This window comes from Brachycentrus maculatus, unplaced genomic scaffold (assembly GCF_059751285.1).
Source record: "Brachycentrus maculatus isolate JH-2025_06_01 unplaced genomic scaffold, ASM5975128v1 h1tg000071l, whole genome shotgun sequence".
In the NCBI taxonomy this organism is placed as follows: Eukaryota; Metazoa; Arthropoda; class Insecta; order Trichoptera; family Brachycentridae; genus Brachycentrus; species Brachycentrus maculatus.
Genome location: NW_028280825.1, coordinates 800,328 through 825,928, shown reverse-complemented (window position 1 = coordinate 825,928; position 25,601 = coordinate 800,328). Strand labels below are relative to the sequence as shown.

The 25,601-nt window shown below is 33.6% G+C and overlaps 2 protein-coding genes across 2 annotated transcripts; both read right to left on the bottom strand.

Annotated features, from left to right (window-relative positions):
* Window positions 1-3,785: 3,785 nt before the first annotated feature.
* Window positions 3,786-14,887, bottom strand: LOC148311166 (uncharacterized). The gene is made up of 6 exons (XM_088257153.1): window positions 14,226-14,887; window positions 11,086-11,156; window positions 8,678-8,914; window positions 7,535-7,641; window positions 5,548-7,047; window positions 3,786-4,967 (listed from the first exon to the last, which is right to left on the bottom strand). The coding sequence occupies exons 1-6, from the start codon at window positions 14,335-14,337 to the stop codon at window positions 4,529-4,531; spliced, it is 2,466 nt and encodes an 821-aa protein (XP_088113279.1). The 5' UTR covers window positions 14,338-14,887; the 3' UTR covers window positions 3,786-4,528.
* Window positions 14,888-18,784: 3,897 nt separating this feature from the next.
* Window positions 18,785-24,555, bottom strand: LOC148311165 (uncharacterized). The gene is made up of 3 exons (XM_088257152.1): window positions 24,429-24,555; window positions 21,567-21,872; window positions 18,785-20,512 (listed from the first exon to the last, which is right to left on the bottom strand). The coding sequence occupies exons 2-3, from the start codon at window positions 21,829-21,831 to the stop codon at window positions 19,590-19,592; spliced, it is 1,188 nt and encodes a 395-aa protein (XP_088113278.1). The 5' UTR covers window positions 21,832-21,872; window positions 24,429-24,555; the 3' UTR covers window positions 18,785-19,589.
* Window positions 24,556-25,601: the final 1,046 nt, after the last annotated feature.

Genomic DNA, 25,601 nt, shown 5'->3' with positions numbered 1-25,601 from the left:
TAGTATACTGAGGGTCGGGCGGCAGACTGCAAGTTTAATAAGGGTCAGAGTTAGTGAAAAAACTGCCCGACAACAATGTGTTAATATCTCAACTGTTTGATAATCAACATCGGAAAAGTAGTAAGAGTAGTAAGTAATAAGTTGTAAGAAAAATTTAAGTAGTAAAAAATAGTTAAATGCAAGCAAAAAAAATAACAATATAAGCGAAAATTCATGTATGAATTTTCATATAAGCGAATATTCATGTAAGAATTTACATATAGTGGTAGTTATATTTCTATGGTTGATGACAGGTTAAAAAAAGTCGCAAAAACCTCCAAATATTATTGACTTGAAAATTGTTTTACACATATATGTGTAAAACAGCAATTTATTCACAGCCTGGTACATAAAAAAATATATTTATTGCATATCAACTAGGATTTTTAATACGATTTTGACATAGTGGCAAGTATAAAATTCCATTTATTGAAACAGAAAATAAATCAACTATAACAGTGTGTCATGAATATTTATTATCATAGCATGGTGATAATAAATATATTGAAATTAATAAATAAATACATTTATTATCAACATTCAACGAGAATTATAATGATAAAAGAAATTTGGCAGTAACTAATATTATTATTTTTTTTAAATTCATTGTAATAAACTCAAAATAAAGCCAAAGTAGTAAATGCTTCAAAACAATATTTAAGGGATTATTAAATAATTGAGAACGTTGTTACATTTTTAATATTCCACGAGTGTACATAATATCGCTCACTCTTTTCAAGAACGTCATAAATCAAAAAACTAGATTTTTCAGAGAGCGTTTTTAAGGTTTAAAAATATAACACAATGTATTAAAAATAAATGTCAAGCCACTTATTGAACTTTTTACTGTGCAACACATCTTTTTAGGTAAAACCTGAAGGTTTTTTCTCCATTTGAAAAATATTTAATACATATATTTTTAAAAATAATGAAACAACACCTTTTCTTCAAAATGCAAAAACAACACTTTCTGCCCTGTAGCGGGTAAATATTAAGTTAAAAATATGCTTCTTGTACTGGGATATAGTACATTTTCTGGGCATTCTGAAAACATCCAAAACTGAAAATTGTCAATTTTTTATTTATGACGTTCTTGAAAGGAGTGAGCGATATGTAATACCCATCTGACCACAAAAGACAAACAAATACATAGTGTACATTATTACGTAGGTTAACAAATGCGTAATATATTAGACATGTAAGTACTATCCGTAAATAATTACATGGCAAAGTAGATCAAGAAAGTAGTTCAAAATTACATTTAGTAAGAAAAATGTTATTGATAAAATAAAAAACAATTTTATATTGTAAACTTTTTCTTTTCAAATAAATAAATTTATAAGGCATTAAAAAAAAAAGAATCCAGAAAGCATTCTTGTATCTTTCTGTATTTATTTTCTCAGCCATTTATGAACAATCACACAATTAGTTCAATGAATTACCGTAATCTGTTGTTGAATTCCCTTGATTATATCACAGAATTGGCCCGATTATAGACACATGCGGTCAAATCTTTCTCGGAGCAGTGCAGTTGCGGGGGTTAATGGGAATCGATCTTCTTACAGATCTTTGCGTCATTCTCTATCTTATCAAACCAATTACGTTAAATCATTCATAAAAGTGATGGTCTGCCACACTTTTAAGGTGCTGTTAAGAAATTATGTCTTAATATACGAGTATATATAAAATATCCAGGAATTTAGACAATATGATGTTCAATGTTGGGCAAATTGGTGAATAATACGAGGGTGGTCAATGCCAAGTTGTAAACCTTGTGAATGCCCAGACTTTCATATTCCCTTTGTATAAAAATATGCTTGGTCTATTGATACAGCTAAAATATCATGATATATAACCCTTAAGGTGGAGACTGACCGGAGCTTTTCGTCGTATCGTAACACGTTACGATGCGAGCATTCAGGCAGTCAGTACACCGAGCCGAGCGTTCCATCCATAGTTTCGGATGCTCGGTGATGCTCGCCGCGAGCGATGTTACGACAAAATGCTCCAGTCAGTCTCCACCTTTAGGGCTTAAATTCAGTGTTTATGTGCAACCAAATTAATATAATAAAAATATTGTCAATTTGACACAAATAAAAAAAAACATTAGAGTTATATATTTATGATTAATCACAGTTACGACATAAAAACATCAATAAAATTATGTATTGGCAGAAACCTAATACAACAAAGTTCTAGTTGCTATGCGATTACATTTTTATACTAGTATCAACACAGAACATCGAGTAATAACTGCTGCCTAGTCAGATTTAGATGTTTTCTTTAAAATAATATAATTATCTTTGAATGCGCCATGATATACATACACAGCACTTATACAGCAAAATAAATTATGAATTATCACATGAAAACACTAAATGTAAGTGTATGCACTTGTACACCTAGGCTAGTATTTTTTTATGGTATATTAAACTTAACTATGGTGTCCATATACACTACTGACTAAATATATTGCAACACCTATTCATTTCACAATTTCTCAGTAAAAATACATAAGTAGTATTACACTCCTTATTCTTGTTTATCAAAAATGCCTTAATTATTTATTCTCATAAAAGCTCAATTATTTATTTCTCCATATAGAAATTTATTTTTGACATTCTTAACCTGTTAAACGCAGCATGACTTATATATACGAGAAACATCATTAACAGTATCTAGTATGGGTAGGAGATATAGAAAAAGAAGGAAAGTGTGAGTAGTGATTCTTGTTTATTTTTCTTTGCATTTTCATATTTAAATAAATGAAAAAAATATTTTTCATTGTCTTAATTCACCGTCCTACACATACAAACGTACGTGATACGTTCCGTTTTATCCGCACCGTTGCGGTAACCCTGTGCCAAAAATATTTCATGCGAGACAGAGAGAGGAAACACGCTACCGAAAAAGTACATCAGTTCCGTCCTCAAAGCACCTATTGTAGCGAAAAAATCTGTTTTCATAATTCTGCACATTTTTTTTTTCTACACAATTAACTCAGAAAATAACCCGAAGGTAGGGTGGTTAATTCATAATATTAAATAAAAATTACCAATAAATTATGTCACGCCCACGTGACTTGATTACACGACTTTATGAAGAAGTTACACCCATTGTATGTTGAATTGATTACACGACTTTATGAAGAAGTTACACCCATTGTATGTTGCTTAATGAAAAAAAGGACGTTCTCAGTAAACAGGTTAAGATAATTTATTAATATTAAGTAGTGTTCACTTTAATGAACTAAATTTTAACTAACATTTTCTTAATGGCTAACTAACCATTGGCTGTCAAATTTCACATTTAGTATCTTTTTTTTTTCAACATTGGATACCATCACATCAATCCAGATCAGACATACTCTACATATAAAAGGATTTTTAAAAATTCTATTTATCTTTATAAATATACAAAATATAAATAATTTTATCATCATCAGCGAAATTCGCTGATCCGAAAAAATCATTTTCGTAAGCTGGTAATATATTGCATTATTACACAAATGCATTATTTTGAAAAGTTGGTAGTGAGGCCATTAAAAGTGTGTTCAGCTACAATATGCATCAACGGCACATGTGAGCTCTGTGTAATGTAATGATGAAAAAATTACAGGACTCGCACGTTATTTTTGTGGTTTAAAAAACTAATACCGTCACACTTTAGTGTGTCATTAATTTTTCTTGCAATTAAAATACAGGCGAATTCCTTTATAGATATTTCAACAAGAATTGTATTCATGGTTTTATTTTTTAAATATTTATTTGTGCAAATTATGTATTGCCGATGTAATGCAATAAATTTAATCAGTGCCATATATTTATTACATGCAGAAAAATACATATTTTTATAACCTGTTTTCATAACAGGCATTGCAACACGGTGATTTAATAAACTCTACTTAAAAACGATATTTTTTTATAAAATTGTATCCTCTTTATTATTATAACTGTGACTCATTTTTTTCTTTTCAAGTTATAAATACAGTATGAAAAATTGTTTCACGGATATCAAATCTTTTGATCTTATTTTATAAACGTATTCATTTATAAGTAGAGTTATTGTAAAAGAATACAAAAATAATGTTGCCAAAATTAACTGGTAATATGACTGCAGGCGATGTTAATGAATAAACGTGACACGTGACATACATGAGGTTTTGCATTCATCCTGATACATCGGGACATATCACTGTTATTGACAAAAATGTGCTGATCAAATAAAAAAATATGAAAAATGTGTCGTAAATAATTACATTAAAAAACAAATGAGATCCTGAAAAGTCCCGCAAAATAATTCTGAAAGCTAAAAATAAATTCGAGCGAAAATCTCCCGCTTAACTCTCTCTAACCCGACATTAAAAAATATAACCACGTCCCGACGAGATCTCGGGAAAATATGGCTTGGTAAAAATCACAGAGATAAAAATAAGTGAAAAATCACTGGTGGCTTAGATGTACGAAATCGAAGCAGGTATATTGGTGAATCAATCCAAGTCGGCAAGATCGACAGAGAATGAGTCGTTCAGATTTGATCCGATTGGGATATTGGAGAGTAGGTCCGGTTTTATACTCTCCAGCCCGTTCTTATAGTTGGAAGTATCCAAATGAGTCGGTTCCGAGAAGCCTTGGTCGTAGTCTTGCGATGCGGAGAGGTCGTCCACTGTCGACGTTTTTATCAAACCCGCGAAAGGGTCGTGAGTATAATTGAGGGCGGAGCTGGTGGACTGGAGGCAGATATCTGGCTCCATGCTCGAGGAGGCTTTGCACAGGTCCACGACGGCCAGGAGAGACGGAGAGGGGGGGTCCTGGAACTGATCTTCATCAAAGTCGCAGGTGTTTCCGTAGCAACGGCGCTTGAACTCCGATAACAGCTTCTGTCGATGGTAACGGGTGTTTTCTATGCGAACCGATTGCGTCGTGTTGCTGCAAAATTTTTGTTTTTTAAACAAAGCCCTGCATATTTTAGTAATATTTATAAATAAAACATTAAGTCTAAATTTGGTTATGTAGAAATTTGCATTGTATAATCCTTATTATTTTCTTATTATGTGGGAATACATATATCGTAGGCGTACAGGAGAAAGTGACCAACTAACAAAACGTTAAATGTTCAGGAGGGCTATTTAGCCATTTTTATACTTTTGTCATCAATGCGGTTAGTCATTTTTAACAAGTCAATATATTATACTTCCAAGTTTTAAATCACTTTAGGATTTTTTCCAGGTCAACATTAAGCTAGTAAGATATCAAATAGTCAATGATCACGTTTTTGTATAAAATGCACTTGGTCGTTTTCTCCTGTATGAGGAGGATATATTTATATACAAATCAAGAATCACACGTACCAAAGTATCGCTAAATTGTTTTTTTTTTATTAAAGTTAAAACTGATGATTGGGCTTTTATAGATATTGGAATAATTATAAAAAAAAGTACTAGATTCTGAAAATTGAGTTGTAAAATGAAAATAAAGTAAGAACAATTTGTACTAAAAATAAACTTACACAGTTTTTCGCAGAACTGGCCTACCCATGTCTACTCTGAGCTCCAAGGAGTAGAGCTTAGCGAGAGATGCGAGTTTTTCATTTTCAGCCGGGTCTTTACTGAGGCAAGGAAGCTTCAGTTCCTCCTGGCAAGGGTCTCTCAAGAACTTGGAGAGCTGTTCATTAGCGGCGCTGAGAATAGTGAACCCGGGCCTTTCTTCTCTTATCCTTCTGCACCCGGCGCGGATTTCTCGTATTTCCGGAGTTCCGAAGCAAGCGGAATGTTCGCTGTAACAGTGGTCGCTTTGCGGCGATTTCTCGCTGAGATTCAAGTCGCTCGAAGACGTCTTCTGGAGGTTGAAATTCGTCCTGGGAGCGAACTGTTCGCATTCTTTATCACCAGTATACTTCGCCTTATCTTGAAACGCCTGAAAGGAGTGAAAGAACGCTTCGTTGTTGTTTTGCGGTCCAGCATTTTTGACATCGCTGAAACTTGAGAAAGAGGCGCGGTTCTGGGACGGCCCGGATGTGTCGCTGCGAGATCGCGTAACGTCACAAGCGTACGTGTCTAACACGGACCCCGAATCGGACATCAAAGTATCTTCATCCATCAGCTGCATGTCTAATCCGGCATCGTGCAGCTCAGTCTTGTTGAAAATTCCATCAGTCTTATTTTTGCAGCTGCTTAATCCTTGCTTAGGGAGAAACTTGTCCTTTTTAGACACGGGTTTCATCCCGAGGGGTACATTAGTCTTGAAAGGAGCATTCGGATACGGTCTTTGAACACTTTTGAAGTTTAAACTCTTGTTGAATGTGGATATTTCTTCGTTCCCCGGCCAATCTGTCAACTCGTCGTCGCCCTCCCTGTCACTATCGTTAGTGACGACTCCCTCCGAATCGCTGCTGCTGAGGGAACTCGAACTCAGTAACTCGTTGGCGACTGAAAAATCCATTACGAAATTATCATCATCAAACTGAAGAGGATTTCTCAACTGCACCGTGTTTGATTTGTAGTGAGAGGAGTGGTGTTTTCCGTTGTGAGACTTCCCGTGCTTCTTGTGAGATTTGCTGCTTCCGGCCCAGTTGCCGTCGTCAGCCTTGGGAGCGAAAAATGGCGGCAATTCCGTCGCGATTTTTATCACGGAAGATTTATCGGAGTCGGCGGACTTATTTTTATTGACGGGACATCGATACACAAAGTTGAATGTGGAACTTCCCGGCATGGCGGGTTTCTCAGTGAGGGATGAGAGACTTATAGTTTGCAAAGCAGATTCAATACCGTTCTTTACTGCGGCACTTTTAACGACCACGGAGTGCTTTTCTTTAAATTTAGGCACCTTGTCTAGGGGCAGTAGTTTCTTAGAGTTTTTGAAATCGTGGTAAGATTTGGGGCTTCCCTTGCTGAAGAAGAAGGACTTGGAAGCGCAGCCGCCGCTGAAAGATCTTTCCCTCATCTCCCCCACTTCACTCCGTTCCCTGTGGGACCACTTGCGTTTCCCGCAGAATATGTTTGACCTATATCTAAAACCCACCAAAAATCAGATACAATATTAATCATTTGTCCGAAATTCTAAACAAAGCATTTTGACAAAAAGCAAAAATTATCATAAACTGTCATTAGAATATGCGATATTTGGTTACATGACTAGAATTATTTATTTATTTAGCGTATGAAATTTGGAAAATAATCATACTACATAGTACCAGAAAGAGAAAAAAAAATCCAAATAACTTTTAATTAAGAGTCACATTCTTTATTATTTGTTTATTTATTCATATTTGTATACACAAGAATTTCAATTTCATACTATTTTCGTAGGCCTAAGCGTCCTGTTATTGAATATAAAAATCAAGTGGTAATGGGCTTGAAAACAAGCGTCCAGAAAACTAACCAAGGGACCACAGACCGTCTCTCTAACATCATAAAATATATAACTACATTTAACTTTCACATTGTGTAAGACTGCAACTGAAATATCAAATTTTAAGAAAAATGTATAACACTTACGCATCCTGGCAATAATTATGTTTGAAAATCCTTTTCTTTTTATAAATTAAAGCAAGCGGAGAAGGTCCTTGTACATTCAGAACGGAACAGTTAGCTACCAAGTTTATCTGAAAAACAAATTGGGTTATTTGAAAAATAATGGAACTATTTAATAAATTGTGTTTAAAAAAAGTATACAAGATGTGGTACTAGAGAAGGATGGAACGAGATGAGAAGATAAGTGACATATAAAAAGGTTCCGAGATGAAGATTGAATGATAAAATATTAATAAATGGATGAAAACAAAAATGTGATAAGTGGCGTGCAGAAAATTAATTAGGGTAGGCAGTAGAGGTAGGTAGTAGGGTAAGCTGCTACTACTTACTATCGTAGGCAGTAGAGGGATGTAGTAGGTAAGCTACGTACTACTTAGTAAGGTAGGGTAGGAACTGGTTGCGTTTTTATATGTCACATGGGTGAGTTAGGATAGGCACTGCTTCTGCCTATTTGGAAAGCACGACCCTGAATGTGATTAATTAATTAATTGTACTTAGATATGTCTCCAGACACTTGACAGCTCATGATCTCTAACTGTATCATCTGATTCAGATTATTAGGAGGGAAATGAAAGTGGTAGACGTAGGAACAAGAAAATAGTTGCCAGTAATAGACAATCTTCACAATTGGCCAATAACAAAGAACCTTACTGTAGACAGTAGAAAACAGAAGAGGGAAGATGATAGGACGTATCGTGGGTATACTGGCAAAAAATGTTAGCTCTAAAATCCCTGTTTGAATAATCCCTGTTATTTAAAGCTTTTAGCCTGTGTAAAATACCGGCTATTAAACTTAAAGTTGAATTTACTTTTAAAACCACATATATATGACATTTCAAACTACTGAGTGTATTTTGCCAGTTTATAGAAAGTTGAAAACTTTATAATATGCATCATTAAGTCAAAATTGTATATTTTCGAGTTTTCAAGTTTTTTGCCAGTACACCCACGATATTTTCCGACATGACTTTATCACTAGCGTAATAGAGGAGAAAATGGAAACAAGAGAGAAAGGGAAAGACTGAGGAGAGTATGGACCAGATAAAAAATAAGTAGAACTCTGGAGACAGTCCAAGTGAGAGCTTGCTTATAGTATAAAATACTTACATGTGGCTGTCCGATCAGAATGGAAGGAGATATTCTCCCATTACTATTGTCCGAGTACTCAATGGCCATCTTCTTAAACTTTCTCTTACGTCGCGCATTGGGTGGTTTGGTGGGTGAGAAGTTTTCATTGAAAGAGTCGGACTCTATGTTTCCGATCGGGTAGAAATGGGTAGCCCTGTTCTTGTTGCCGCTTTGCTGAAGCTGGTTGAGCTGCGGATCATCAGAATCCGAGAGAACCTGGAAATAAAAGATAGATTCATGATTCAGAAAAACACCTCACGCACAAAGAAAAAGGTTTTAAATTACGAATTTTAACGAATAAAAAATGAGAGATTCAAAACAGCCGGTTGAATTTTCTATTTACTGCTTTAAAAAAAAGGGGAAATTCTACATGTAGACGCTAATGTTTGTAAACAATTTATACCCAAGTCCTTGGAGATACATGTTCTTTTATGGATCGCAAACCATATTAGAAAAATATTCAAATGCTAGTTTTAAATAAAAGCAAATCTCATTTCAAATTTAGCAGGAAAAAATATTTAGTACCACTATTTAAATATTTATTTGTCCGCCTCCGTAGTGTAATGGTCAGCACGCTCGGCTACCGTTCTGGAGGTCCCGGGTTCGATTCCCAAGGGGAGTAAAATAAATATAAGTAAATGGTATTTTCTGGCGTTTCTTATGTGTGTGATTATAATCCGGGATTCGGATCTCACATACTAATATAAGAGTTTCTGCTTAATAAAAAGCTTCTTTACATCTCACCAATAGATGTCTCTAGTGAAGTTTTAGTGATTCATGAACAAGGTTTCTAAATTGGTTCATATATATAGAACTTCCAAGAATTTGAGTAGTGTGGTTGTCAATAATGGGTAGAATTGGTGAATGTTACACGTGTGTAAAGTGATCACTTAAACCAGCCTATGACGGTCGTAAGCCCCGTAAATGCCCAGACTTCCATATTCTTCTTCATCTTTGATGAGATGTCAAAAAATAATATAAATATAAGTGATTTTTTCACTGTAATATTTATTCAATATTACCATGGACTGGTACCTGAGGCGGAGGGCTGATCACCTTTCCTTCATGTGTAAACGATCAAGATAACACTGCGTTTATATCAGTGCCCTATGCACCATTGGGGTGCGGATAAGGGTTTTATTATTATTATTATATTTAAATAAATAGTTCAAATTTGAAATCGATACAGTGATTGAATGAGAATTATTACCAGTACTTAGGGTAGAAAAATCGACTAATCGGTGTTTGTTTATTTACGGTTGGCAGTCGAGAGCCGACTGGTCGGCTTTTAAAAACTAATATGTTTAGAATAGTCAATTTAGCTAGTTCATGAACTTTGCACGCCTGCAGAGATCCTCAAACAAGCTAGCCTCTTTTACAAGAGATGAGGTATTAAGCGTCCAGTGAGTACACTGCTGACACACCGGTTACAGGTCTTATCTTATAAGATATATACAGTGAAACCTCTATCTAACGTTTTTAAAGGGACCTATTAAAATAAACTATGAATGCGGGATTAAAAGGTCAATACGCAAATAGATACGACCGAGTAAAGATACCATCCTTCCAATCTGCATAACCATTCGTAGGCTAAAATTCTAAGAAGAATACATGTTTCAGATGCAAATGTATTTATTAAAAAAAAATACAAACCTGAATGGAATTTTAAAAAATACTTTAGTTTTTTAACTGTTTTATTTTCGTAAGTCAATAGTATATTTTCGGCTTTGCAAATTGTATTTTTCAGCATCGGTTATTGAATGTGTGTTGTAGAAAGTTTTCTTTCAAAGAGTGTGCACGCTTCTGAAAATGCAGGTACAGGCAGCGGCTCCTTTTCATCAATATCGACCTCTCCTGCTATCGGTTACACAAGCTTTCGATTGTTTCTATTCCATAAGTTGCCGTTGAATGTAAGAAAATTGAAAATAATGTAAAAAAACAGACAAAATGTATCAAATATGCAGCTTAATTCGAACGATAAATGCGGTAAATGGTGATACAGAAACGATTGATGCGGTTTAGTTTAGTATGAAATTAATTTGGGATAGAAGAAATAAACAACACTTCCGGGAAAACGATTATTCGAGGAACGATAGATAGAGGTTTCACTGCAATTAAAAACTAAATTTAAGAAAGATTTATTGTCAATTGGTCTGGATATTTCTAATGCATTTTTCACATTTACCATCCTTATCCTCCTTACTATCCTACCTGCAGACAAGCCTCTAAAAGTAGAGGCTTTGCGGGGTTTTCCATTAAAAAAAACTATGGGACACAGACCTGGCTTGGGAAGACGCAAAGCAGGTGACGGAAGAGTCTGGAGGCATTTTTTAGAATCTATACATCACCTCGGGAGTGGATACGGATTAAATAAGTAAATAAGTAACCTGAGTGATAATGGGGGGCTGCGGAGGACTGCTGGAGCTGCCATCTTCGGTAATGCCGATGACACAAGCAGCTGAAATGTGTTTCAAAATATCCCTTAAATCTCTTATAGATAAAAATAAAATACATAAAAATTAGTGGAGAAGATTTAGGAGCAAGATCTGTATATTATTTATTGAAAATCTGATCTGTATATTATTTGTGTCGGGTTGTGGTCCCGTGGTTAGTGTCGCGGACTCTTAAGTCAGAGTTTCTCAGTTCGAATCCACTCTACCACAATTTGATACCTATTTCTTATAATGAGCCGCTTAGGCTGAAAGAAATAGTATGAAATTGAAATATTTGTACAAATAATAAAAACACAAATGTTTCTCTTTATTAAAAAATAAAAAAACCAAAAACGCCTTGAGCTGAAAATCTACAAAAAAGAAATATAAATGAGATGTCAATTTCACAGCTATTGTATTTCAAGTTTCAAGATCACAGTTTGCCCGTGACCCTTCCTACACATGTCACATGAGCTTACTCCTAAATTTTAGCAAAATAATCCCATAATCTAACCTATGCAAAGCTTAGTCTGCGCAAACAATGTGTTCAGAGTATAAAAAAAGGGTCCTCGTAAGGTGAACAGACTGAATAATACATTGGAATCAGTTATAGTAAGCTATCAGTGAGAGCTAAACTGGCAGCACACAACATGTCCTAGTTCCAAGAAATGTATGCAAGTGAAGCATGGAATTTGCAAAAGTAGGATGAAAGTAGATTGAATACATTCAAATTACGGTCTCTCAAACAAATGTGTAGAAAAATTATATATCATAGATGTTCAAATGGTGATATAAGGAAAAAATGCAAGCTTGAGATAAGCATTATCGATAAAATTATGAAAGGTTTGTTGAGATTGTTTTGGCATGTGGAACGAATGAATGAAGGCAAAACAGCAAAACAAAAACTTTATGAGGCGAATATAGTTGGAAATAGAAGAAGAGGAAGACCGAGGAAAACTTGGCATGATCGAGAATTTTAAAAACTTGAAAGTGGTTAAGGTCAGGAGTCGGAATATTCGGTGGGTATGTATGAGATGTCGTCCGCCTCCGTGTTGTAATGGTCAGCATGTTTAGCTACCGCGCTGGAGGTCCCGGGTTCGATTCCCAGGGGGGGGGGGTGAAAATAAATATTAGTGATTTTACACTGTATATATTTATTTAATATTACTCTGGACTGGTTCCTGAAGAGCAAGAGTGATCAACTTGCCTTCAAGTAAGTAATGATCAAGAAAACACTTTGTCAATTCGATGCAGTGCCCTATGCACCATTGGGTGCGGATAAGGGTTATAAGTAAGTATAAGTAAATGTACGAGATGTATGAATGTAGAAGTGGCGAATACTGTTTGTAATGATAGATTAGTGTAGGTTTCTACTCTCTCTGCCTACCCATGTGGAAAAACGGCGTGATGGTTAGTTAGATTTATAATTCAACATGAAACATATGGTAACATGTAAAAACCTTTAATCTGCCCTTAATTGTGCAAATTAATTTGCACAACTAAGTGTGTATGTATTGAAGACAAATTTTTTGCTTGCGCAAACCACACCAAAAATTGTAGCTTGCATTTATACTGCTAAAGATTTTGCCAGGGCAAACCATTTTTTTGAAGATTTTACTTGTGCAAGTGAATGGTGTTGGAGCTGTGATTTGTCATAAGAATATTTCAAAGGGAGATTGATGGTTAATTAGTTAGTTATATGATTCAACATGAAACATATGGTAATATGTACAAATTTTTCTCAGCGCTTAATTGTGCAAACTAATATGCACAAGTAAGCGTTTATATATTGAAGACAAATTTGTAGCTTGTGCATACTGAAAATTGTGCTTGCGTGTCTACTGCTAAAGATTTTACCAAGGCAAACTATTTTTTGTGTTTTTTTTTATGCAAGTGGATGATGTTGGAGCTGTGTTTTGTCATCAAAGAGAGATTGATGGTTAGTTAGTTAGTTATATAATTCAACATATCGACGGCCCCTACGTAAAGTACTCTATCTGCAAATCTGTTACTTTACAGGAGAGAGCTTAGAAGATTTTTTCAACATATTTTTTTTATTGAATAACGGTTTTATCTGAAATTCTAAACTAGTATTATACATTCAAAAACACAATAAAATAATGTATTAAATCTTTTAAAACTTTATGCTTTGTTAAAATTAAGCAGTTAGCGTTTTAGGAGTTCAGTTCATATCGAAAATTCCATGTAGATAGCGTCTTATTCACCTGAAAACTAGGCGTAATTTATTTTATACATTTTTTTTTGTTTATTTATATTTGTAGATAATGGTCAGTTGATAACGTACACCAAATATCTCAAAATTGACAAAAATGTAGTTAAAGCACTTTACGTAGGGCACGTCGATGTAACATATGGTAACAGGTACAAACTTTACTCGACGCTTGTGCAAACTAATATGCACAAGTAAGCGTTAATATATTTGAAGACAAATTTGTAGCTTGTGCACACAGAAAATGTGTGTGCTTGCGTGTCTATTGCTTAAGATTTTGCCAGGGCAAACTATTTTTATGTGGTTTTACTTGTGCAAGTGGATGATGTCGGTGCTGTGTTTTGTCATAAGAATATTTTAAAGGGAGGTGGTTGCATTTTAAGAGATTTTTTTAAATTATAAGTAAATGATCATGCCAGCCATCTGGTTATTTCATCAAATCCTCGATCAAATTAGCATCTTTATAATAACGTTTTTTTTGCTCTACTTTGTTCTTTTTTTGTCAAACAATAAACAAAACAATTTGTCCCTTTGCTAAATTGCTGTGTTTCTGAAAACAGCTTGATCCAATATTGATTTTTGCCACAAATATGTTTTTTTATAAACCTTATGAGCATATGAATAGCTTATTGCTGTATGTAGAAAATTTTTCATCGTAGTAAGTTATGTATAGTAGCAAAATTATATTCAATTTAGTTATCAATCTTCAATTTGTAAAAAAAAACATATTTGTCATGAAAACCTATGAAGCTATTTGTACTTTGACTACATGTGTACTTTTTACATTTTAGTTAGTATTATTTGATGTCTGACATGTTTGAAAGGTTATTTCAGACAAATAAATAAGTAATTATATATAACTTACGTAGATTCCCTGCAGATCTCGTTCTTCTTCGTAAACCAAACTTTCTACGCCCCTGTTTACCACAGTTACTTTCTTCCAAAGCGAGGTTCAAATCGTGAGATAACCTTTCCATTGTTATACCTTTCACATTCACGAATTGATATTCCGTAAAATAATAGTGAAGTAAAACGAAAAAAATCACATGAGTATTTAAAACAAATTGACAATAGACATCCTAATATTACACAAAAAAGAAACAAAACAAAAAATGGCCCTTTTCAGCAATATGACCTACTTGGTTCTAGATCCATTGAACACAAATTAAAATGATGCGTATATGACGTATGGAAAATTTAAACTTTGATTATTAATCAATCAAATGAAGTAAGAAAAATCACTATCACTTCTCGCCTCAAATGAAATATTGCCGATAAAAAAGAAAGTGTCCCCTTTCGTTATCTATGTCGGATTCGCAAGAGCACTTTGGGTCACGCGGATTTTTGTATTATGAAGAAAAACAACAACAACTGTTTATTTCGCTGAGAAAATAACGCACGCACTAATTTAGATTGAATTTATGATTGATAAATCTAAACTCGATTGATTAAGAGGAGTTGAGTGAAAAAGCATAAACAACGCTGTTTACATTTCCCGACCGCAAATACTGAAAATAAAACAATGACACTTTGGACACTTGAAGAGCGAACGTCGTATATGTTCGTTTATGCAACCTAAAGTGATTGAAAATCGCGCGTTCATGAAAGAGCTTTGAACTGATTTAAATATTTTGGACTTGTCTGTCCAGACCACAATTTTGAAAAAATATATAGCGAGTGTTTTTGCCTAGAATTTTCACTCATGAATTACATGGAATTATAGTAACTTTAATCATAAAGAGTAAATCCACTCACGAGTAGGTATAAGCTATGAAACTTAAAAATGTGAAGCCTGAGTAGGGTCATGATAAGCGGTGTTGCATAAGCCGTAGCTAGATTTCAGAGTCACTTGGACGTTAGGTTATTTAAAAAAAATGTAAAATAAGTTGTTCATGGAAATCACACAAGATTTTTTGATGTTTTTCATATTGAAAATCAAACCAAAATCAAAATTAAAAAAATATATGTTTGGAGGTAGAGTAACCAGATAAGAAAGATTTATACAGTTTTTCATCCTTTTTGAGAGCAGCAGCAGAGAGTGGCGAGATCTAGGGTGATCATGACCTGAGGCCATGGGGTTAATGGCAAAAAATATATTTGGAATGAATGTAACAAACAAAAAAATACTTTGTGCTTATTACTAATGTACTGATGCCAGATGAAAACCTATATAAAATATATAGGTTTTCATCTGGCATCAGTACATTAGTAATAACGATGCCAGATAAAAACCTATAAAAATATCTGTGAATATTTAACTGCAGAAGCACATCAATAATGTAGGTACCAGTATTGCCGGACATCCTGATTCTTGGGGGACGTCGCATTATTTTTTATGGCACAACCAAAATGTTTGTAATAAAACAAAGTTTAATAAATTTAACACCTTTGACATACTGGATTTTCTATTGCAGTTAAATATTGCATACTGGATTTTCTAATTATTTTCTTATTTATATAATCTATTTATCAATAAAATAGAGCTTAATAAATTGAACAGCTTTGGCAGACTACTAGATTTTCTTTTGCAAGCAATATCTTGCTAGCTTAATAATAGTTTTATAATTATTATTGTGGCACTTTGGTTATTTATCATAGAAATAAATATCTAAATATATTCTTCAGTTCTCCAGCTTGTAACTCCTAAATCTTGTTTTTTTTTTAATTAATTAAATTCCATTTGGTAAATATCATAATTTGGTTAAATAGTCTGAAAAAAAATCTGGTGACAAGGACAGTTAATAAAAATAATACAAAATATTTTTCAGTTTTTATTTCACATGTAAATCTAAAACTATTGCAACATTTTCATTTATTGTACACAAGTTGAAGGTAATAAACATGTATTGCATTAACATTTAAAAAAAATTGTCAATAGTTTTTCTTTTACTTACTGGACCATTAATATTTCCTTACATTGATGATTAGGCAAAACATCTAGCATTTACGTATAAAAAGGGATTATTTTTTTGTAAACTTGTTAAAATATTACAGATTAATAAATCAAAAACACTGGAACATACAAATTACAGTACGGGAACATTTTGAGCCAAGACAGAATAATAATAATTGTAAAATTTATTAATGCATTTGTTGTATTATTAGAAAACAGTTTAAAATAATAAGAATTAAAATTAGAACAATGTGATCCCTTGATAATCTACTTTATGAATAGAATGGGAAAACAAATATCATCAGTTTATTTTATGGGCTTTTCACATTCACAAATGAATTTGCAATTTTAGTTTTAAAAGTTAACTTACAATTATCTTTTTGGTATTTTTGCAGTGGCCCCGCACCATCACTTAACTACGAAAGTAGTAACTTAACTTTCTGCGCCTTATAATAAGTTCATGCAACTGCTGAAAATCATAGACAAACTGAAACGTTCGCCATTGAACTGACAAATTCATTTGTAGAGGTGTGTAGTAGCCTTAAAAACTTTCAATATCAACAAAAGTAGGGCCATGCAAAACTGACACATACTGTGAATCGTTTTAAAACATTTACATAAAAAAAGAGCTTTTTAACACAATACTTCATTAACTAATCTTAAATTTATTAGTTATTAAGGCACTAATATACATGTAAGGCACATTCTAATAAGTATTTAAAAATAGCTTATAATTTAAAGAGTGATATAATTAGTAAGAGTAAAAATTGTATGAAAAACATTGCTTAAGTTCATGTATTATCATTAGATGAAAATTAATATCCTAAAATCAATGTTTCTTTTAAAGCAATTATTAAAAATGAAATGTAGTTTTGAGAAGCAGTTTGTTTATGATTTTTTTACTATTTAAATTGAAATATTCTGCTGACAACCTACATTTCTACAAGTATATTCTATTATGAAACTAAAATGCAGCAGATAACAAAATAATTGAAAACTGACATAATTTTTAAAACAATAATCAGTTCAGTCTTCGGCTAGTTTAGTTTAAAAGCGTATTATCAGGATGAAACGCAATCTCTAGAAAGTTTTACAGTCATAATTGCGAGATTTAGTTTATCAAATAGAACTGAAGGTTTAAAAATATTATTTTTATTCCTTATAAAAAAGGGTCTTTTGATAGCCTAACAATTTAAATATTCATAATCATTTAGATAACAATCTGTCATACATCTGTGCTGGCAGATGCTGTAATGCAGTCCAAAATACGAACAGCAAGTGGGAAAAAAATACGGTATACCCAGAAAAATATTATTTCAGTTGGTTACGTTGGTACAAACATGATTTTTAACAGTGAAAGTCACTTGAATTTGCCAATAATTAATCCAAATTTAACTAATCAAATCTGTGGTCTTTAATTATATATTTATAATAAAATCTTATTTATTCAAAATTGAAGTACAAAAATTCGAACAATAAATATTTTACATAATAACCCCATGCATGGTGATGTTTAAAAAACAATTCATATTTTGTTAATGAAAAAATACAAAAAGCAGTAAATGAAATTGTTAAATCATTTTTTCGCATATCTTATTTAGAATTTAGGTCAGGATATTTTAGAAATTAGGTAAATGTTTAATTATAGTTTAAATTAAGGAGCTTTTATAGTATTTATTTTCAGTCAATAAGATTGTCTCAAATTTTATGGTCACATTCAACATGCTTTACAAGAGAGAATATTGTATCATTCAGCATATGATGGTGAATACTAGACTATACCAAGCCAAAGTTATTAAGACACCCTACAACCAAATGAAGACTAAGTAAAATCACGTTACATTCTTATCATAAGAGATTTTCAAAACCAAATGAGCTATAGAGGGTGAGCCATTAGATGGTGAATGAGTTGTTTAGTGTTGCCGAATTTTAAGATGACATTGACATGCCCTACGTTAAGTACTCTAACTACATTTTTGTCAATTTTGAGATACATATTTGGTGTATGTTATCAACTGATCGTTATCTATAAATATAAACAAAAAAAATATATAAAATAAATTACACCTGGTTTTCAGGCGTATAAGACGCTATCTACATTGAATTTTCAAAATGAATGGAACTCCTAAAACGGTAACTACTTAATTTTGACAAGGCATAAAGTTTTAAAACGATTTAATACATTATTTTATCGTGTTTTCAAATGTATAATACTAGTTTAGAATTTCAGATAAAACCGTAAATTAATAAAAATATGTTGAAAAAATCTTCTTAGCTCTCTCCTGTTAAGTAACAGATTTGCAGATAGAGTACTTTACGTAGTCCACAAAACATTTGATACAAAATAATCCTTTGACAATTTAAGCATTTCTACTCACTTAATATCATAACCGCTTGGAGAAATGCGAAGAAATTTGAAAATGGCGCTACCTTTTGATCATTCACTTAACTGTGGCCGTCTCAACATTTATATGAATATTTTAAATCAATTTTTCACTATTAATCAGTCTTGAAAAATCAAGTAGCAATGCTTTTTTACTAATAAATAATAATTTACTATCAAGACAAATATTTAGTATTCTGTAGAGATTGACTAGCAAATGACATGAAAGAAAAAAAAGAAAAATCAATTCTGTATTTTATGAATATTAGAATGAATTTTAACATACTTATATGTTAGGCAATTGCAATACTTTGATAAATTGTTTCGTGATTAATTTAATTTTATATTTTATATTGATATTCGTCATTGATTTGGTTGAACTATAATTTCTGTTTCACTGGATAGAACAAAACAAACATAAATTGTTTACTTAATACATATAGTATAATAGCAGTATGTATACTTCAATTATTAAGAGTGACAAATTAAAATTACATAGTAAATGGCACAGAGGTAAGCCATTTGAGCTATGATGAAAGTGCATATCGCTCACTCCTTTCAAGAACGTCATAAATCAAAAATCGACAATTTTTAGTTGTGCAAGTTTTCGGAATGCTTAAAAAATGTACTATATCCCAGCTAAAGAGGCATATTTTTAACTTAATATTTACCCGCTACAGGGCGGAAAGTGTTGTTTTTGCATTTTGAAGGAAAGGTATTGTTTAATTATTTTTTTAAATATACTCGATATTTTTCAAATGGAGAAAAAACCTTCAGGTTTTACCTAAAAAGATCTGTTGCACAGTAAAAAGTTCTATAAGTGGCTTGATATTTATTTTTAATAAATTGTATTATATTTTTAAACTTTAAAAACGCTCTCCTCAAAAATCAAGTTTTTCTATTTATGACGTTCTTGAAAGGAGTGAGCGATATGTATTAAGCTATATAAATTATTAAATACACCTTCTCCCAGCTGATAATGCGATGTTATTATTATTGTTATTTTGAGGGGCAGACTTGATCTGAACACTTACAAATTTCAAGCAGGAACGTATATCATCGGTGTCTGAAAGCATACTCTCAAACTTATCTTGAATATCTAGCAGCGTTTCTTCGTCAAATTCATGTCTCTTTAAAGCGCTCATGCATAGACTGGCCAGATATTTGAAGCAATGCCTTCTGACTGCATTGTGCGGGTGGTTGTCCCATAGAGGAGTCCCTCTGACGTAAGACCAAGCCATTATTGCGTACTCTAAGACCGAATGCCAGTTGTGCGAGTCGACTAAGATCTTGCCTTGTTCCGTTAGATATTTTTTAAATGCCATGATGTGGGTCGCGGCTCTCGAATAAGCCGGGGAATCAGTCTTCGAATAGAGTCGAGATGTCGGGAGACTACGGAAGATATTACTCTTTAAGTATGAGAGTTTTTCCTCTACGGGTTTAAGATCTGGAAGAGGGAGATTGCTCCTTACTTCATCTTCGATACTGGGATCCTTCTGAGCAATATTTCTTATGATGTTTATCAACTGATCATTACTCATCGCTCTTAGCATAATATGAAGAGGCTCTTTGGACAGTGGTTGCATTTTTTCAACCTTGAAACGTTTGGCCGCTGGCGAATTTTTGGTCGGGCTTTGGTTTCTATACTTTTGAGGAGTAGCATCATTCGGTTCAAAGCCGTCTGAACTACCGCCAGGTCTGTCGAAGTCGTTCATCAGAAGCCTCTTCCGCGGTGTCGAGCGAAGAACGATTCCATTCTTTGTTGGAAATTGCAGGCTTATCACTGCTTTGGGTGGAGTACGGTTGTTGGATTGAAATGGCGAGTTTTTCTTGTAATCTATGTCGGGTGACCAATTCACAGGAATATTTCTTCTTCCTTGAATTTAGCAAAAATAATAATGTAAAATGCAATATTATGTATAAGAAATCAGAAATATGAAGGTATATTATAAAAAAGAAGATTTAAAAAAAAATTCTTAATATATTATTAATCAATACAGTAGAACAATAAGTAACAACAAGTAAGTAGAATATTTATTCCATTTCTTTTTTTTTGCAGTTAATTTTGCTTTTGATTTTGGAGACATCGGTACTTTACAAAATTCAAATATTTCTTTCATGTTTTTTATATATTTTAATCATAATGGTAAAATCAGTTATTGAACATATTTCAGAGAAATTAAGTCTAATAATAATGAAATAAAGTCTCGTAATAACGCTAAGAGTGTCAGAAATCAGAAATGAAGACTTTAAGGAGCATATCTGGCAAGAGTTTACAAGATAGAATAAGGAACACCAGGATAAGATAAATATGCAAGATCCAAGACGCCGTTTGGTGGGGAAGAAAACGATGAAGACAATGGTATGCACATGTGAGGAGAATGGAACCATCTAGACTCCCCCACATTGCACTGTCATTTAAATGTTTTTAATCAATTAGATGAGAACACAGCAAACAGAATGTTAATACGTCACATATAAACATATATATAATAATAATAAAACCCTTATCCGCACCCCAATGGTGCATAGGGCACTGCGTCATATAAACGCAGTGTAATCTTGATCGTTTACGCATGAAGGAAAGGTGATCAGCCCTCCGCTTCAGGTACCAGTCCAGGGTAATATTGAATAAATATAACAGTGAAAAAATCACTTATATTTATTTTACCCCCCTTGGGAATCGAACCCGGGACCTACAGAACGGTAGCAGAGCGTGCTGACCATTACACTACGGAGGCGGAAAAAATTTAAATATTAACACATACATAAATAAATGTAGAATTCAATCCAATAAACCTTGTTTAATTTTTGATATATTACCCAACAATTCAATATGGAATTCTAGCAACTGTCTGCAGTTACAATAGATAACATTATCATTATTTTGCGAATCATTATGCAACCTTATAATACACAATTACATTTACCTCTCTGCTGTATCACCAGCTCATCGGGTGACGGCGTGGGGCTCAGGAAGGCCGACGACGTTGGAGTATTCAAGTGATTGTGGTGACCGTTGGCGAGCTGCCGGAGGGGGGTGTCGGTGTTGCCGTTGGCGAGCAGGCCGGCGCGGGTGTTCAGGTTGAGGGGGGTCAGGGGCTCCGGGGACACCCGCAGCAGCCCCAGCCGGATGGGGATCTCCGCCAGCGCTGCCCGAGTGTTGCGCCTCGCGGGGGCTTCCCCAGTCTCCATCCTCGCATTTGCCGGATACTATGCTGTTTTTAAGGTTAAACCTAAAAATGTTGGATAATTAAAATATGACTTTGTTTTAAAATCGCTATAAATATTTTACCATAACTTAATTATAATGTCTACCGGTTGCGAAACCGATAGACATTGTAATTAAGTTATAATAAAATATTTTTAGTGATTTTTAAAACAAAGTAATATATTAATTATAAAATGGAAAATCACAAAGTTTATTTTATTTTATTATTATTTGGCAATCACCCAGTGAAAGGATGTTTCTGGCAGTGTCAAGTATTATTTTTATTTTCAAACAAAAAAATAATAACAATTGATACAAAATTTCATAGTTTAAATGCGTTTAGCTTATCATTTTAGAAATTATGACCGCAATTCTAGAATTAGGTTCAGAAAGAAGGGTGAATACTTAGGTGGGGAGTTGGATTCCTGCCCGTGTTAAGCTATTTAGAAAGCTCTTAAGTTACTGCTTCAAATATAAATTACATGGAAATGTTGGAGCTCAAATGAATAATTTGACTGTTGTTGCCTTTTGTATGCTGACAATGCTGTTCTTCTTACCAAAGACAGAGGACACCTGCAGGCGTTGGTGACAAAAGTGTGTGATGTGTGCAAGGAAAGCGTAATGTTTTATCTGATAATTTGGTTTAATTGAAACTGCTATAAAAAGCAGTTTCAATTAAACCATATTCGCTCTCTCTGTGGAGCATATGGAGTCCACAAACTGTCTCAGGATAGCTGCCGACAAATTGTCAGCAGTGGTCGTCCTGGGCGGCGCGAACATGATGCCTTGTAAAAGGCCTTTCAATGCCGGAAGGTATTATTAATATGGCCGTACCCAGCAGGCCGTGATTTTTTCAACAAAAATGTAAAAGCTTTTAAAAAGATGAATGTAATTTTGATAATATCGGTAAATTGTAATATTTTAGTATTTCTTGATCTTGGTTTGACTTTGTGAGGAATGAAGAGATAAGGCGTAGGACGCAGCAAATCTTGGTCACAACTGTCGTCAAGAAAAGGCGATTCAGTTGGCTTGGCCATGTACTCCGCATGCCTCCTGAGAGCTTTAATCTAGCTTGCCTCTTTTACAAGGCATCAGGTTCGCGCCGCCCAGGACGACCACTGCTGACAATTCGTCGGCAGTTCTCGTCAGAGCTTCGGGACGCGGATCTGACTTGGGAGGATGCAAGGGAGCTGGCAGCCGACAGAAAAGCCTGGAGACAGTTTGTGGACTCCATATGCTCCACCTAGGGAGCGGATATGGTTTAATATAAAATAATCATTTCTTGATATTGGCTTACGACAAGCTCAAATGAGAGCGTGCTTACGCGCTCATTTTGTATGGCCAGCCAGGCAAGCACGCAATTGGAGAGCGCGTTAACGCAATCATGGCAGCGAACCGGCTAAAGGTCTCGGGAGGAATACGGAGTACATGGCCTAGCTAAATGAATCGCTTTTTCAAATGTGGTGTAGTATGTATTATGTATAGATAATAAAGAATAAAAGGAATGAGGAAAAATAAAGCCAAAAACCAAATATAAAAATGGGCATCAGATGTAAAAATATGATCCTCAAATTAGAATATGTCAGGCTGTTTTAATGTAGGTTATAAATTTAAATTAAAAACTGATATTTTGTATTTTAAATTATCACTTAGGATTTTAATTTACACATTAACCCTTTCCACTCTGACCATTTTTTCTCATAACTGATCAGCTACTCTGATAAAAAAAATGCTACGTTTTTCTACGATTAAAATAAATATTTTGGTTCCCTAATTTTGGGACACTCTGGCTATGTTAATTAAGATAAACTGTATTTATCTGAAATATTTTTTGGTAGAATATACTTGGGTGATAGAGAAATCAGTGATTAAACTTATACCTGTGCCGGGCCAGACATTATGGCCCACGGAGCTGCCTACTAGAATCATACGGGACAGAATGTCTGGCCTACAGAGTGGTAAGAGTTAAGAAAAGCTACTAAGCCCAGGTACATGCTAAAATAAAATTAATATAAAGGGAATATCGATTGATGTTTATCAATATTTCTATAACCTCTATACCAATTTTAATGCATTATTTTTTATTCTAAAAAACTAAAAGTTATGTGCTAGTATGGTTCCTTACATAAAACTATGATAAAATAATGAAATTGATGAGGTTCTACACTTAAAACACAAGCATTCTGAAATCATACAAACCGGTAAAATTATGATACTTCTGTTTAGATACGCAAATGGTTTTCATTCTAAATCATGAAAGAATTCTCTTGATTCATGACTGAAAGTGAAAAACATACAACACAAATAAAAATTAAACAGGTTAAAAGACAAAATGTATTTGAATATATATACCATAATGATTTTTAAATGGTCGGATAAGGTAATGACTGTCAAAATATAGCTCCAAATCAAATATTTCATCAATGGTTGGCGGGAACCGGCGTCACTGTCAACACGCATTCAACAACGCGTCGTAGGCTAGCACGTTTAGATAAACCCATTTTTAACGATTTCATTCAGAATAAATAGTTCAATATGTGCAATTTACAAAATAATATAGTTTAACCAATGCTTTACTCACCTTTAGGAATATATTTTTGAGGTATTGACCTTTAAAACTGCTATTCAGACGATTCACAACGCAAACATTGAAACAAGAGCAAAGCGAGGTGTAAAACGTTATTAGTTATTACGTGCGCGCACAGCTGGTTTAGCTGTTAAAAATAATATGACAAAGCGAATTTCTTTTTCTCTTTCTAACACACGAGTACGGCGCACGAAACGAGTGGTTAGAAAGAGTAAGTACTATAAGAATTCGCCCTACTGCTACTTTTCGGTTAGGACGCTTGTTGCTCTTGGTGTTTTGGCGCCTACTTTTGTAAACTTGCAACACTGTTTAAATTTAAAGAATAACAATCCAATGACGTATAATTTATCATTCCATGAAATTTGACAGTTATTATTATTTTTTTCAACTCTAAGTAGGTACCTAGTAGTTATTATTTGATATAAATATGTGTATTTTTAATTCAACCATTTAATTTTGAAGCAGAACTATTGGAAAATTTAGTTTATTTTTTTTGTTTCTTTTTTAAATCAAACTTGTTGATATAATTTAAAATAAAATTGACCTAGTAAAAGCCAATTGAAAACCCTTTATTCAAAATTGCTTCAGCCAGCCTAAAAGTAATTTTAGCACTTTATTTTATTTTTTACGCTATACAGATGTTACTTTCGTTAGTAGTATGTGGAAAGCACGTCGCTGTTATGTATGCACCTACATACTGTATAAAGTATTATTTAAAATTAGCAAAAAGTTGAATCTTTTCGCAACTTTTAACATTTAGTCCATCTTCGATACTGTCACCAGGTCTTAGTAAAATTAACTTTATTTATGCGGGCGATGAAAACTGTAAAAAAGTTGTGTTCTAACATTTAATGATAAGAGCAAATATCAATCCTCAAACGGTCAGACATGAAACTGTAATGGATTTATTATATTTCTAACTTAAAATAAAATAAGAAGATAGAAACAGTCAAGAATATAAGTCGGTGCAGTTGGGGTCAGGTTTTTCGGATTTGCTACAAACTTGCCCAGGAAGTCCTCTAATCGACGAAAACAGCGGTCGGCAAATCGCGGTTCGCGAACCGCATGTGTTTCTTGGCCCTTTTGGGTACGGCTCAGGCACAAAAGTGCGCGACCGACACCCTATTTATCGGAGTGCATTGATTTTTATCACCAGGAACAGTATTT